This window comes from Fusarium musae, chromosome 10 (assembly GCF_019915245.1).
Source record: "Fusarium musae strain F31 chromosome 10, whole genome shotgun sequence".
Classification (NCBI taxonomy): domain Eukaryota; kingdom Fungi; phylum Ascomycota; class Sordariomycetes; order Hypocreales; family Nectriaceae; genus Fusarium; species Fusarium musae.
The window spans coordinates 1,914,616-1,930,724 of NC_058396.1; the positions used below are offsets into that span (position 1 = coordinate 1,914,616).

The following is a 16,109-nucleotide window of genomic DNA, read 5'->3' on the forward strand; positions in this document are numbered from 1 at the left end:
TGCAGGGCATGTCGTCGTCATCCGCCGACAATGCTTCCTGATGCGACAATCGACAGTGCAGCTGACAAGCTTGCCGAGTTCCGCAATAGCAACGCCCTCAATGATATTCTCGACCAGTACGCTATTCTCATTGAAGATTATAAGCGTCTAAAAAGCGACTATGAAGAGGAGCGTGAGGGCAGAGAGCGCTACAAGCAGCTCGCAAGAGGTCAAGAGCGTAATCCTTTTGCTCTCGTAGTCGTTGACGGAGATGGTTACATCTTTGACGAACGCTTCGTCAAAGACGGTGAAGAAGGCGGGAGCAGAGCCGCCAAGCAACTCAACGACACTATTAAAGATAGTCTACGCCGCAAAGGTCTCGAATCCTGCGAGGTCATGGTCCGCGTCTACGCCAACCTCACAGGCCTATCAAAAGCGCTCTGCAAGAACGGCCTCGCCGGCGCAGAGAAGCGCTCCTTCTCATCCTTCACAGCCGGGTTTAACCGCTCTTACGGCCTCGCTGACTTCATCGACGCGGGCGAGTTAAAAGAAAACGCCGACTTTAAAGTCAAGGCCATTCTGCGCCTGTACGCCGACAACGCCCAGTGCAAGCATATTTACTTCGCAGCCTGCCACGACGTGGGCTACGTATCCGACCTTATCCCCTTTAGGGGCAACCGTGAAAGATTCACGCTTATTCGAACGCCGAGTGTGTTGTTTCATAAGGAGTTTGACAGACTCGGTATGAATGTTGAGGAACTCCCTGGCGTGTTCCGCCATGTGCCACTGACATACGCTTATTCTACTGCGCAAACAAAAGCGGCTCTTGCGTCGTCCAACAATATGGGCAAAGCCGTCAGCGCACCTTACACAAATTCTACGATCAAAGGAAACTCGAATGATGGGAACACGGTCTGCAACTTTTATGCACAAGGAAATTGCCGATATGGCAGCGGCTGCAAGTTCTCTCACGGCGACAGTAAAACATCCAGTCAGAATAGCACACCTTCGCCATCAACCTACGGCACAAGCACAAAGAACCTGACAGGTGATTGGCGACGGGGCTCCAGCATCACCAAAAGTAACATCGAGTCTCTGCCTCGAAAGGAGGATATCCCAGATGGATGTGTTGCCATCAACGCTGTTGAAGACCGCCTTGACGCTTACTTGCCCCCGCCTGACCCCGAAGCCGCAAGACGTCTCAAGCTGCTATCGCAGGAAAAGAAATTCTGCAATAATGCACAGCTGTATAATTCATGCGAGAGCGACAACTGCGGATATGAGCATGCACCAATTGATAAAGACCTGCTCCCAGCACTCGAACATCTGTCACGTTCCGTACCTTGTACGCGTGGGGGAGCTTGCCGCAGAGCAAACTGTGTATATGGCCATGTGTGCCAACGAGCAGACTGTCGCAATCGAGCTGGTGGGAAAAGCTATTGTCGTTTCCGCCCACGAATATGCACCGCAGATTACTCCCCAGTCGATTATGTTGAGGCTGTTGATCAGGCTATGATGTCCCCGTCCCTACACTCTGAAGATGTCGATGGGCGCAATACCGAGAATGGGGGGACTAATCTGTGGGGAGATCAGTAAACAACAACAAACTACAACGGTATACCTGATACAATGGGTATACACATTAACGCATTTTGGGGAAGAGTATTATGGTTCTACCTCGAGGGTCTCATTATAGAATGGCTGGGGCTTGAGGGCGCTCGTTATCTTGTGGAATAGCCTTCGCCAGTACAATATGGAAAATACGGAAGGCTGAGGTCGGTAATTGTTCATTCAACTGGACAGGTGAACAGGGATAATTTGGATGGGCCGTATTCAAGAAAATCGAGTTTGGACGTCTTATGAAAGGGCACTAGAATACGGTACTTGGACAAATATAAATACAAGGATACTATGGCGGTACAGTCTGACTCGAAGATCTGATAACGTGGTGGCTTCGTCTCAAATCATCCTAAGAAACGTAAATATTTCGATGAGCTTAGTACAACTTAGTGCACTCTTTTTGGATCGTAGGGTGAAGCTTCAACTCGAACGTTTACAAGACTCGATGATCATGGATCCAGAGAAGATATGAGGTCCTGGACAAAGGTAATTCGCGTCTTGTTGTCTCAAATAGTTTTCGTTCTTTATTTGATTCGTATTTCAGATGATCGTGTCTCTCTTGTCGAGCCCAAGCACCAACACAAATGCCACGCTGATGACCAACACGACGAGCTTGCCTAAGACGAGACGCCTAGGATCCGGTTACAGTGGACTTGTTGTCTCGGTGGTCAGGGAGACTTCTCTCCGCTTCGTTTGGAGATGGAAAGTGAGACGTGCGTGACTCGGGAGTGGACATCACCAAAGAATGGAAGTCACTTATACATATTTCCATGGAAATCTCACAGTAGCTTCCTTTTGAGGGGTTATGAGGAGGCTTAGAGCCCAGTCAGATTTCAGATCAGCTGAATCTGTTTTAAGAAGCACAAAACATTGATTGACTGTGTGAAGCCTCTTCAATAACCAACATCATGAGAGAATGAACACCCTTTGTGAGCTTACCTCAGCACTCACGCAATCTCTCAAGCTGAAGACAGAAATGGATCGTTTGTTATGGCTCCCAAATTGATTTGGCCCTTCCATCAGTTTACGACAGTGGTTTCCCTCACTGAAGCGCAACACGTCATCGCCTCGGCCACGGTCCTGCCAAATATTGACGGGTAACTGACCATCGCCTCGAGCTCCCAGACTTGACAACTTCATCACTCCAACACACATGGAAATCCTCCTGCTTCATGCACAGCCATCCCATCCATCGCCAAACCCAACTTCATAGACCTTGGTGAGTGACAGCGCCTTCACTTCCTCCACTTCAACCAAGAGCAAGCAGATACGGCTGACTTGTACAGTACCCCTACGAGCCTCCAGTGCCATCGAAGCAAAGTCCCGGCAGATTGTGTCCGAAGCCTAACGACCGACCGACCGGGCACCGACGAGCAGATGAGCCAACGATCGAACGAAACGGTATTGGTATTCACCTCGACCAAATCGGATAAATCAAGCGGTCAACTGCAGGGCCTCAACCCACAAAGAGGAATGGCCTAGGCGTCGCGAATGGCAATTATGCAGCGCGCCGGTGTCACGATGCCTGATAGCCCCGAGAGCGTGGGCAAGTGGGACAACATTATTTTTGAAGGATCCTGCGCTTGGTTATCAATGCTGGCATTATGCAGTGCTTGTCCACGACCCCTGACGCGTGCCATGCAAACTTGCAAACGGCCAGAAGAGTCTCTTTAGCACTGAACGCTGGACTCGGTCGGGGGCTCGTCATCGACCTAACGCGTATCAGTTCCTTACTAACAGGTTCTTGGTCAGAAGAGTCCCATTGGTATGATCCCAGGCTCGGTAAGGAGGGCTTGTCCCTGTTGCTACGATGCTTGTCGTCGGTCCAGCGCGTATCAATTCCATCAGGTTCTTGATCAGAAGAGTCTCATAGGCATAGCGCCAGGCTCGGTTGGGACGGGTTCATCCCTATAGCAATTCGATGCTTCCTTTAGCATTCACTGAAGAATGGGGAAGATGCTGACCCTCCACTTTTGAAGTGAGAGGGGAGGCGGGTGGCGAAGTCGGACTCTGCAACCTCCTCGTGGTGCTGCCTGGGAACCCGGTCGATACCGGAGCCAGTGCAGAGACGCAATTCCTTTCCTACCCTTCCTATAGCTGATAGACGATATAGACATGACTCGAGCTGCCACTTGCTTGTTGACTTACTGATGAATGGGGTCGAGGGCCGTCGCGAAAACGCACAGGTAAGGTTTCTCCATCCATTGACAAGATGAGGTCACAGGCTAACAAATAGTTTATGACGCATGCAAGTCCGGCGGATCAATCCTCATCATTCTACTAAGAATAAATATTATATCATATCAAGAGTTCAAAGTTCATCCCACCTAAGTAGTCCGATGTAACAGTGCCACAAATGATCCCGATGGCGGTAATGACAATAATGAGGATGAGTGTACCTTCCAGAGCTAGCTCCGTGAACTTCTGCAAAAATCTAATCGAATAACTGCCATCTTCCTTCGATGTGTCCCCTACTGGCTTTAGATGATCCCAATCTTCCAGTGGTCCACAAGAGGAGCGCCAGTAGATTTCCAGGAACTTCCTGTCTCTGGCGTAGAATGCGTTGAGCGATATCCAGCAATCTCCGTTTTCGTTAAAGTCTGGCGCATCCTTCTTTCGTTTGAGGCTATGATCAATGAACCATAGCTTTTGGCTGTCCTTCAGCTCGTAAGCAGCTTCTACCAACTGACTCATCACAAGATATGATGATTCAGTTTCCTCGGCCCACTCTGGATCATATTCAATCGCGATATGCTGGAGTCTCCGAAAGGTCGGTCGATTGTCTCCTTTTGTTGGACGCGACCCAACGAAATACCAATCCACACTGCCAGTTTATCGGGTTGGAAAACAAACAGATCCCTACGAGGGAAGACAGTCAAATAGTGTGGAGAACCTCCCTCGAAATATCCCGTCGAGGGCACCTGGAACACTTTGTGGTAAGGATAGCCACAATAAACTCTAGCATCGCTTGTCGTATACCAAAGCGCGTCACTAGGCCACTCGTACTGGCTGAAATGCTTTTCGACGGCAAGTCGCGACTCTTTGCAGGTATTCCACATTGCGCAGTCGATGAGATACGTGGAGATGTTCTCGTTTTTGCGGTTCTTGTCCAGCGCTGGTGAAGTATCTGTCGGGTGACGGCTCCGAGAGTATACCACTGAAGAGGTTACCATGCATGAGAGAACGGCCTTCAGGCACGTCTTTCTTGTTCTCGTCGTAGTGCCCGAAGATGTGAACGCCTGGGTGATCATCTCGAAGGACGAGTGGCCAGATCATGTCTCGGATCTCCCTGGGAAGATCCGAAAATTTCGCCATGATCGGTAAATGATGAGATGTGAGGTCTGTAAAGATAGGTTGTTGGAGTGAGGTACGCTCTGGAGTTTTTGTTGTTGTGATTGTCGATTTCACTGCTCTTGGAGAATTTTCTGTATACGAGAGGCTTTTTAGCAAATGGAATCTGGCCAGAACATTGGGGAGAGCAAGGGTTCTTATAATAAGGACAAAGGCAGTTATACTTTGCGGTCTGTGTCATCTGCCACTTACATATGCTTAAGCTTTCCATTGCAAACTGTGTGATTCGCGGCTGAGACTTGTGACTCAAATCTTAAAGCCACTATGCAGAGTTTAATTACTTCCTTGTCTACCTATACAACATGTTGCATTCCAAGTTTAAATTCGAATTTTGGATCAATGTTCAGTCATATGATGAATTTGTTCCTGAATATAGCCGTAAATTATTTATTGTCCCACCCAAGGAGCCCAACAATAGAGTAATCTTCAGAATAATTATCTGAAGTGGGAAATGACATGTCGTAGAGCTCTAACTCCAATGCTCGCAAGAAATCCAGCGACGAACTTAAGCCATTGTTTGACTCGTCTTTCAGGCATCCGGTATATTCCCACTCCTCTTCGAGATGGCCTGGGTTGTTATGGTCTACCTCCAAAAATCTTCTGTCGCTGGCATAGAAGGCATTAATCCCGAAGCCATCCTCTGCCGTTTCTTTGAACGCCGGAGCCTCTTTCTTTCGTCTCAGGGAGCGGTCAATAAACCAAAGTCTCGAGACAGTGGGCGACATTTTAAAGGCAGCCTCCATGATTGCCCAAACATCTTCAATCAGGCACAAAGGCGTTGTCCTTGCGTGAGCCTCACTCCACCACTTTGGGTCGTACTCTAACGCGACGTGCCTCACCCCACCAAAACCTTCTGCAGGAATCTCCATTGAAGCCTCTAAACCAAGTAAGCTCCAGTTGACGTTTTTCAAGTCATTGCACTGAAGGACAAAAAGGTCCCGGTGGGGAAAGACTGTCACTGGATGAAGAGGTGTACCGTCAAAGCAGCCTGTTGTAGCCTTTCTGAAGACTTCTTTTGTTCTATCGTGTCTTTGGCGAGGTTTTTCGTCAACAAGCTTTCGCTTCGACTGTTCAAATCGCCTTTCCATGACGAGCCGCGATTCATGACAAGCTGTCCATAGGCCGCCATCGATCAAGTACGTTGAGATGTTTTCGTCGCTGCGGTCCTCGTTGAAGTTCTCATAGTATCGGCGCCATGAAGGCGCTGCCCAGTTTTCGCTTGTTCTGTCATCGTATCTTAGGAAACGGCTCTCGCTGGTATTCTCCTTTGTTTTGTCATGCTGTCCGAAGATATGTACACCGGGACGGTCATCTCGACCAGCGAAACTCCAGATCTGATCCCGAAGCTCTTTGGGAAGCTCTGGGAATCTTTCGAAAGAAGCCATGACCTGATAAATTATCTTGATTTTAAGAGTGTGCTGAATTTTTGGTAGTGATAGTAAAGTGGATCTTTTGTATTGTGACTTTGGACAATAGAGAAAATATCCGGAAGAAGAGATCGTGAAGCGCAACTTAGGATTTGGCATTTTATTTATACCTACCCTTTCGCAAATAAAGTTTCCGGCTTGACTCATACGTGTGTGAGGCGCGTGATGTGAGCCATCAGCTGTGGGGACTAGGTATCAACTCAAGATGACACTCTTATCAAAGTCAATCCAGGCAGTATACCAGCCACCTAACACAATTGCCCAAGATAAGCTTTATAACCCTATCTGATGATGGTCACGTCTGACGCATAGAGAGATGAGCTACATAAACTTTCGGTCGCCGGCTAGGTCGGTTCTCTAAAAACTCCTCACTTTTGCCGTGGCGTGGATCTCGTGTTACATCGAGAAATCTTGCGCGCTCTTCCCAGCCATGGTAGCTTCGTTTCAACACAAGCCTAGCCTGGACTCGATTTCCAACTCAATCTGCGTCTATTGGTATACCCACACAAGACTAGAGTCATTGGGACTTGAATTCCTTGATGGACCTGACCGCCGATGCTTACATCACACGCCTCGCACGAACGATGCAAAATAGCTTGTTGAGGAATTCTTGTTGAGCGCACGTTGGACTTTTGATTCATCGGTTTCCTGATCATTCTGATTACTCATACGATCCTTAATAGCATAAAACGTGTACATTGATCGTGTTCCTGTGCTTTGGCATCGTTAGTCCTGCAACTCCTTTACCGAAGGCTAATTGAGTCCTTACCTTCCCTCATGAAACCAGAACTGAACACTCGATTCCTACGTCCGGACCACTTTTGACCCTTGTCGTGCCATGATAGCCACTTGAGTTATCCACCCCTCGGAGCCGTAACAGCGATGCTTTCGCTGAACAATGTGAATTGATTGATACTTAAAGCTGATGACGCCTCAGCGAGACATATCAAGCCATCGCCATGGTCGAAGGTCGAATAACCGCTAGTACTGTGTGTATGCCATGTCTGTTTCACCACCATTGTCAGTTTTCTCAATTCGTGTCAACGTTGTGGCAAAGACCTTACCGAACAATACACAGAATCCTCAATCAATACCTCTCTTACTGTGTCCCTTTCCACCTCAGTGTGCGTCTGTGTGTTCACTCTCACCAAGAACAAATATCGAACTCTTACAAGACGTTTAGTGAATGCTAAGGCAAGTGACAGTCTGAACCTCGATGGGGCGTCTGGAAAGGTGTTATACTTGACTATATTCCGCGCTGTTTCCGTGGCCATCTCGTTATTGTAACTCTGCTAGTCATTCGTGGTCTTTAAGTCACATTCATTCCATGATGAAAGCTAGCCATCTAGTGCGTCTGGTTCGTCGGTTCGAGTGGTTCCTTTTGAGGCATTCGGTTCGTTCGTCTTTTCGTTCGTTCTGCTTATCCCGCTCGACCACGGTTTATTGCGTTCCGTTCGCTTTGTGTACCTAGTTAATGATTAGCTATATCATCAGGGTTCTGGGGATTCTGGGGACTCTGGAAATGTCCCCTGGGATGTCGCTTGAGACGCTAAGGACGCTTGCGATGCTTCGATATTGTTTGGGATATTGTTTGGGATATTGCTTGGGATATCGCTTGGATGTCGCTTGGATGTCGCTTGGGTTATCGTTGAAATCACTTGCTTGTTGCTGATGTTGCTGAGCTACCTGGTTCTTGAGCTTTCTTGGGTCGGTGAGGTAGCTTGTTGACATTGAACTCAATTCCTTTGCTGGTGATAATCGATTCTCAGGAGCAAATGCTCTTCGTTCAGTACTTGAAGCGCATCGTCGTTCGGTGCATCGTCGTTCAGTGAGTCGGATGGTCGTTCAGTGAGTCAGGTGGTCGTTGGTAGAAGTGGATTGCTCAGCTTTGAGCTGTCGAGGTGTGGTGATTGATCTGTCGATTTGGAATTGCTCGGTGATTGAAGACACAAGGGAGAGAATGGTTTGCTCCAGATATTCCGAAGGCTTGTTGCGTCTCTGCATTGGCTCCGACTTAGCCGAATTCCCAGGTGGCACCACGTGGAGGTTGTAGAAAACGTCTTTGCCACCCGCTAACCCGAAGGTCAGCCCCCCCAAAATTGCTTCCATTACAAGATGGGAGGATGTTGTTGCTATGAGAACAAGCCCATCCCAACCGAGCCCAGCCGCAATGCTGTAAAGACTCTTCTGACCAAATCCCACATGAGGCAGGTACTCGTTGGGCCGGTGACAAGCACCGTAGCATGTCAGCTTCGTAACCAATCGCAAGACAATCCCAATCCGTGGATTAAAGGATATCGTCCCACTTGCCCTCTTGATAGGGGCTATCAGGAAACGTTGTTGGTGCAGGTAGGTTTTGCTTGCCATGCTTCTTCAGATATATACACGACATTATCCGAAGCCGCGTTTGTTCGCTGGCGCTTGGGGGTCGCGAGAGGAGTGCTAGTCATGTCCGTGTTTGTTTTGGTGAAACTGGTGTCTTTGTTAGTATGGCTGGAGACCGACATGAATGGGACCGCATCTCTTACATGACTTTGTGTTGATGATAAATGTGCTGTGACTTTGAACTTTGCACTTTGATGATGAACTCGAAAGCAGTGTGATTTTTTATAACTGAACTGAAGAATGAAGCTTTTATCTTTGCTTTATGATGAATCTTCCAAGTCCCTGGTTGCCTCTCTTCGTTTTGTTATCCTCTGTTCTTGAGGAAGTAGCTGGCCTGGATGAAAGCCACGGCGCTGGAAGCTTCATCGTAACTGCCTATGACTACATAAATGTCCACTACCTTGTTGCTTCTTGAATCTTACCTGAGTTGGGTATGAACCATTTTACAGGGTTTATGGTAGGCCATGCTGCTCAGGTATACTGATTGTCAAAAGGGTTCATCTGCGCTCCCTCTCGAAATAACTTGGATATCCTTCACGAAGAGATTCACGATCTTATCTTCCCAATTGAGGAAACTGGACTTCAAACTGCCCAAATACATATCAACCTAAAAGTAAGCAGATACACAATAAATAAACTCAAGACACTGTAACGTAGCCTCTTCTTTCCCACTGCTAACCATCAAGCGCATCAACAGTATCCATGGGTTGGGTCACAGATCTCCCGTGTTGAATACAATGGTAGTGACTTTCATCTAGTTATATCCAAGTCGGAATCACGTGTGTCGAGAAATGAATATATCTGCTATTCAGAGGCGGGTGGAGAGAAATCTCAATACTTTGGGTACCTGGGCTGGACTACATCACAGGACTGAAATTTTTGCGCCTCTCATAATCCTTTCTTAGCCGGTGACCTTTTTTTTCCCACTTGCAAGCAATCGTTCATGATCTCGGGCCTCTCGCTTGAGCGTGTGAGGATCCTTGCCCGGGCTCTTGGTGTAACTTGCTAAGAAGATCGTCCATCTCTTTAATAAACGCTTGCGATCTTGGGCCTTGCGCTTGAGTATGTGGGGTTCCTTTCCCGAGTGCTTGGTGTGGTCTGAAGAGCTATTTATAGTGTACTAAGAATATCGTTCTTCTCTTTAATAAACGCTCGCGATCTCGGGCCTTGCGCTCGAGCGTGTGGGGGTTGTTGCCCAAGTGTTCGGTGTGACTCAAAGAGCTATTTGCGGCTTGCTAAGGTCTTCACTTGTCGATGGAATATTCAGGCCATGCTGCTCTAGTCCAGAGACCAGGGGCGGAAGAGGGTCAAGTCCATAAAATTTGTGGCTCTGCTTTTCTGGTCCTCAACCTTGACGATAACAAGAGAAATGACTTCAAAGAAGACAGCAAAGGCGGTGATGACAGTAATGACGGTGGAGATGATGAAGACGACGAAGGCGACGTTCATATCACTGCCAGAGGCAAGGGCGTCCGCCACCAACAACTTGAATCTACGTACTCAGCACAGCTAAAGACCGATACTACTGACAAGCTCGAGGGCCGGCAATTTTGCAGAAGTCCAAAGATTGGGCGATACCGGAAAAATAGTACGAATTTGCACTCTGGTTCATCGCTTGTTCTCCTTATGCCATAGCTTATAAGATACTATCAGCGAAGCGGTAAAGCCGCGATTGGAACCGCGAAAGGCCGATGATAGTCACCGTGCTTCAAATTCCGTCCCTGAATAATAGATCTTGAGCTTGGATGGAGCGCTTATGTCAAACTACCAGTACTACGAGTCCTACTACTGACTATGCAAAGGCTTTTCTTTTCGCTATTTTCTCGATATCCTCCTACAGACTGTGGATTGTAGGCAAGCAACCAAAACCACAATAGTCTTTACAAGAACCTCATGATCCAACGAATGTTCCTAGAGTCGGGTGCGACAATGGACTTGATCATTATAAATATACTCAACTTAAGCGCATCAATTTAGGTAGTTCTTCAGGTTTACAATGAACTCACGCAGTCAATTAGACTGAAACACGTATTGCCAAAAATGCTACATGTGTAACAAAAGTCATTAACATAAGGAGGGGGATGTAGATGAGTCTTCTCAAAAAATATTGGGTATGGATAAAAAGAGGTTTGCGGTTTGTGTGGATCGAACACACGACCTTCAGATATGGAATTTAATTGAAGTGTGACTTCAGTCTGACGCTCTCCCAACTGAGCTAAACCCGCTTGTTAAAACCAGCGTTCTTAGGAGCCCACATGTTCGCCACCGTGGCGAAATGTCGCCGAGAAAGTGAATGGGGTCGCCATAATATGCACACAAAGCTTAACATCAGCCGCTATCGAAACAAGAAGTAATTTCTCTTCGTCAAACTATTACGGAAAATGCTATGGGAGTTCATGCGACGCGCTTTTCGTAATGGTCACAATACGGGGCCTGACCCAAGCATCATCCGGCGCTTCGTTAAGCGGGTTGGAATCAGCTTGTAAGATAGGATTTGAATCCGCATGGAAGATTGGGTTGGAGTCTGCCTCAGTCGAAGCATTTCCTGCCCTTCTCATTGCCTGTCCCCGAAGACCTTGTCCTGGCCTACCCGCTCGTGGCATATTATCGTTCTCAGGATACGGCTGCTGAGGGAGTGAAACATCGGCGGGCTGTGGCATTCCATCGTCCTCAGGGTACGCGAGTGGAGGAAGGGTACCATTGACAGCCCGCGAGTCAACTTCAGTGTACCTATTACCCTCTGTCCCTTCAGCTTCCGCAACGCCGGTCTGAGGCAAGACCTCGACCGTGGCGTTGCCTTTGCCGCTCGAAGCATCATCCTTCTTCTCGGGTGTCACTGCAGTCGCGTGCGGAGTAGAAGGGCGATCGCGCCGCTTGTAAACGCAGAAGACTCCAAGGAACAAGAACCCGATAAACGAAACACCGCCGACTGTACCTCCGACAATCGCAGGCGTAGAGGACTTTTTGACCGAGCTATCCCCTCGATTTGCTGTTGAGGTCGGACTCTGTATAATGGTAGTGCGAATGACGCTTTGGAAAGTACTCGTCGCATCGCTCGTCTTGGTGCTTGATTTGGGATCGGGTGCTTTGAGGGTATAGATCTGAGCGCCGCTGTCGCAACAATCGCTTCCGTCTGCTGGAGGGCAGCAGTATTTATTCTTTCCACATGTCTGCAGTGGGAACCAAGTGCCAGATTCCGCTATCTGATGTTAGGTGCCATTTCTGTTTGGCGATTCGGGGGTGACTTACTGTCCATGCAAACCTCTGGGCAATTAGACCAGTCTTTGTTCTGACAAGCAGCGCGGTAGTCGTATTTTCCTGGTTGGTTGCACAAGCCGTTTGCCAAACATTTGTCGCCCTCTCCAAAGTAGCAACATGTAGAGTACGTCGTGGTTGAGTTGCCGCATGGTTCGTACTTGTAATCTTTTGCTGCGTTGATACCGTTGGGGTAATAGCATGTCGCTAATGCTCGACCAAACAGCGCGCCCAGCAACATAAATCTACGCATCGTGCTCGTATCCAGAGATTTACCTTGAAGGCCACTTCAAAAATTTCGAGAGAATATCATTTGGGCAAACAAAAAAGTTGTCCCGATGGGCTTTAGAATACCTCTGAATTGCATGAAGCCCAACCGGGGGTGAAGTATTGTGGCTGAGATAGCGTGAGCCTAGACCCTACCATGGCGGATCAGCCAAGACGAGGCGGTGGTCTGGATTGTCGAGGCTGATCCTGACTTGACGGGTTTGCCAAAGATCAAAAAAAATATAAAAAAATAAAAAATAAAAACCTCAAATTCCCAACGTTCGTGTGAGGCGCGTGATTTGAGCATCAGTTGTGGGGTCGAAGGATCGCGAGTGCAGAGGCGTTTAACTTGAGAAGATGCAGATGATCATAAAGTTCATTAAAATATATAGTTATCAAGGAAATCCGTGACGCCTTGTCCAATTCCAGCCCAATCCTGCATCTATGCGCCGTGCTTTTTAGTATAAGTATAACACAACCTATCCCGGGAATCTCTATATGCTACATGCTATCTCTAAAAAGGAAATGCTCATCTAGTCGTCGCGCGACTTGCTGTAAGAGCCGGTACCACCAAGACCATTCAGGTCAACATCAAGACCACCAACGCGGGTCGGTCGGGGTGCGTGCTCAATGCTGCGCGCGGGCATCTTCTCCTCCTGGGAGGCCTGCACGGGCGCATCGGTCTGCTGCTCAAGACCCATAGAGGCGAGGAACTTGATAGCATCAGCCTTCTCCTGCTCCTTGCGGGCGGCGCTCCATTGTAGTTCTGTGGAGGCGATCTCAAGAACGCGGGGAAGAGCTTCAAGAGCCTTGTGGGAGTCGAGGAATGAGAGACGGGTGCGGCGGGCGATGATGTCGGGGATTGTGCAGGCGGCTTCGGAGCGAATGCCGTGAGAGACCTCAGCCTCGATGAAGGGGAGAGAGGAGACGAGACGGGTGTTGAGGGCGGGAGAGATGGAGAGGAGAGTCCAGGCGCGATCACCGTAGTTGTGAGCGAGATGGTCAGCGATGTCAGCGTCAATGTTGTAGAACTCCATCAATTGAGAGGCGAGAGATGTAGAGTATCCGTGGGCGCCGATCAGAGGAACGTTGCGAGTGCAGCAGACGCCGCGGGTGGTGAAGCCGGAAGCGCCGGCGCCGCTGATGTCGGGAAGAGCCACGGCTTGGGGCTTGAGGTCGAAGAGCTTGATGGCCTCATTGACGGTGTCCTCGGCCATTTCACGGTAGGTGGTCCACTTGCCACCAGCGCAGGTGAGCAGACCGGAGGGGGATGTGGTAATGAGATGGCTTCGGACGAGGGACTCGGTGTTCTTGGCGTTGGGGTTCTTGACGAGAGGTCGGATGCCTGAGAATTGTTAGAAATGTTCGGGTCAGGTCAATTGAGATGATGAGACTTACCAGACCAAGCAGCGAGGACGTCCTTGCGCGAAAGAACAGACTCGGGTGTCAGAAGCTTGCTGACTTCCTTGAGGATAAAGTCAACATCCTGCTGTTGCGCAACAGGCGCAGCTTCAACTTCGCATGGGTTGTCGGTGGTACCAGCGAGAGTGTAGCCCTGCCAGGGAAGAACAAAGATAACGCGACCGTCTGAGGTAGCAGCGTCGAGAAGACCAAGACCGTTGGGGCAGATCTCCTTGGGGAGCATGACGTGCACACCAGAAGCGGGAGCGACAATGGGCTTGCGAGAGGGATCGTCCATTTGGTGAATGGCATCAGTGAAGGGACCGGTTGCGTTGACGACTCCCTTGGCGCGGACCTTGAAGGGCTGAGCGGCAGCGGCATCGCCGTCCTTGGAGGCGAGGACATCGCGGACTTGAGCGCCCATGATCTTGCCGTTGGCATCCTTCTCGAGACCAGTTACTTCAACGTGGTTGAGAACAGTAGCGCCGTAGTGAGAAGCAGTCAGAGCGAGAGCGACGTTCATTCGAGAGTCGTTATGCTGACCATCATAGTATACCAGCGCACCAACCATGTTCTCCCGTCGCAAGAGAGGGAATGCCTCGAGGGCCTTGTTCTTGCTCATGTAGTATGAGCTCTCAAGACCCTGCGAGCCAGCGAGGAGATCGTAGGCCTTGGTACCAGCCCAGAAGTAGGGCGCCTCCCACCATTTCTGGAGGGGTAGTAGAATTGGCAATGAGCTGGACAAGTGAGGAGCAATGTTGAGGAACGTCTTGCGCTCACGAAGAGCTTCCATAACAAGCTGCAATTGACCATAGTCAAGGTTCCAAACAGCCTTTTCTAAATATCGCACACCACCGTGAACGAGCTTCGTGCTCTTTGAGCTTGTGCCAGAGGAAAAGTCATCGCGCTCTACAAGAGCGACTTTGAGACCGCGGGTGATGGCGTCAACGGCGATACCGGTTCCTGTAGCGCCGCCTCCGATGATGAGGAGGTCGTATTCTGTGTCTTGGCCGCTGCGACGCAGCTCAGCGAGTTGTGAGGCGCGGGTCTTTGTGGCGCTGAATGTAGGAGGGACGATGCGGTTCTTTTCATCGCGCTTGAGGGGAACGAGGGGCTTGTCGACGATGTGTGTCTTGTTGCGGGAGGCGTAGTATGCTCCGCCGAGGGTGACTGTTGTTGTGGCTGCTGCTGCGAGGAGCAGAGGGCGCTTGAGCGACCGTAATCTTTGCTGCATTTTGTGTGTATGTGTGTGGTGTTTGGGGGTGTTGATGCGCCTGGAGTGACTGTTTGCGCGGGAAGCTTGTTTCTCAGGTGTGGAAAAAGCTTGGGGGAGGGAAAAAAGATGGAGAGTACTGGGTCTGGGGAATAAATAAAGATACAGATAGAACGAAGAAAGAGAGTCAAGTTAGGCTTTGGGGTTTATAAGAAGTAAATCGAAGCGCAATTGATCGTGGAGAATCGAAAATGAGAGTTTCCATAAATTAGCGGAGTTGGAAATGGGTCTTCGATGGTTGATTCTGATATCATGGACTGCTTGAGCTTTAACAAGTTTTTTTTTACGAGGGCGTCGGGAGCACATGGGAAGCAAAGATTGGGGGTTCAGACCCAGAATCAGGCTAGCTAGGTATGCAATACATCATCTGTCTCTGCTCGAGCCCGAATTACTCAAAGCATCTCTCATCTGACCCGCAAGCGAGATGTAATGAACGCAAAAACGGTGCAATAGACTTCGCGGGCTGGGTCGCATGGCTCAAAGAGGAATTCCGGGAGGTCCTGAGCCTCAAGCCCATTAATGCACGTCGGGTTCGAAATACCGAGAAGCTGACGTCGTCATGAGGACTTTACCCCTGTCTTATGCATCTCGGTGTGTAGATACCGAAGCTAAAGCCCGAAAGTGACGTGGAACAATGATGAGCCGCGCCGATGTGCGGAGAGTTACATGTGCTGCCCCCACTGTCGGGGAGGGGAAGCCCGAGGTTCTAGACTTTGGGGTCAGAGTCAAAAGGCTCAAGAAGGTCATGAGTTTTCTGGCTAAAAACGATGCGGGAAATAAACTATGCCTATGCCTATTCATTTGCTTGAACTGCATATGTCAGCTCTGCCCTGTATGTGTTGTTGTTCTGTGTACGCCAAATTGTTCCACTAATCAGAATGCGAAAGACGGTCATACTGTGATGTGACTGGTGGACATTGTGTTTTTGATGGCTTGAGGGCTGAAAAACATACAAACTGACAACATGTCCAGCTCGAATATTGTGGCAAACATATGTTTGTGTGCAACTTCTGTACTTATGAGTGCTAGAAATTGACGATGCGTTTTTGTGCTCATTACGAGGTTCACAATGCTGTTGTGCCGATACAGATGGAGCGAGAAGTTGAGAGTGCTGAAGGTCTAGGGTTGGTGGCTGACCGTTAACGGCGACT

General features: G+C 49.1%; 4 protein-coding genes and 1 non-coding gene across 5 annotated transcripts; 1 reads left to right on the forward strand and 4 right to left on the reverse strand.

Annotated features, from left to right (window-relative positions):
• Positions 1-30: 30 nt before the first annotated feature.
• Positions 31-1,575, forward strand: J7337_012813 (uncharacterized protein; the record flags this gene model as incomplete). The annotated part of the gene is made up of 2 exons (XM_044830315.1): positions 31-1,324; positions 1,451-1,575. 2 exons carry the CDS (start codon positions 31-33, stop codon positions 1,573-1,575), a joined length of 1,419 nt encoding a protein of 472 aa, XP_044675231.1.
• Positions 1,576-5,333: 3,758 nt separating this feature from the next.
• J7337_012814 (uncharacterized protein) lies at positions 5,334-6,335 on the reverse strand (the record flags this gene model as incomplete). Its single annotated transcript, XM_044830316.1, has 1 exon — positions 5,334-6,335. One exon carries the CDS (start codon positions 6,333-6,335, stop codon positions 5,334-5,336), a length of 1,002 nt encoding a protein of 333 aa, XP_044675232.1.
• A 4,557-nt stretch (positions 6,336-10,892) lies between these two features.
• Positions 10,893-10,987, reverse strand: J7337_012815. Its single transcript has one exon. It is a non-coding gene; the product is annotated as a tRNA-Phe (tRNA).
• A 159-nt stretch (positions 10,988-11,146) lies between these two features.
• On the reverse strand, positions 11,147-12,270 carry J7337_012816 (uncharacterized protein; the record flags this gene model as incomplete). The annotated part of the gene is made up of 2 exons (XM_044830317.1): positions 11,147-11,961; positions 12,012-12,270. The coding sequence occupies 2 exons, from the start codon at positions 12,268-12,270 to the stop codon at positions 11,147-11,149; spliced, it is 1,074 nt and encodes a 357-aa protein (XP_044675233.1).
• Positions 12,271-12,817: 547 nt separating this feature from the next.
• On the reverse strand, positions 12,818-14,919 carry J7337_012817 (uncharacterized protein; the record flags this gene model as incomplete). Its single annotated transcript, XM_044830318.1, has 2 exons — positions 12,818-13,629; positions 13,683-14,919. 2 exons carry the CDS (start codon positions 14,917-14,919, stop codon positions 12,818-12,820), a joined length of 2,049 nt encoding a protein of 682 aa, XP_044675234.1.
• Positions 14,920-16,109: the final 1,190 nt, after the last annotated feature.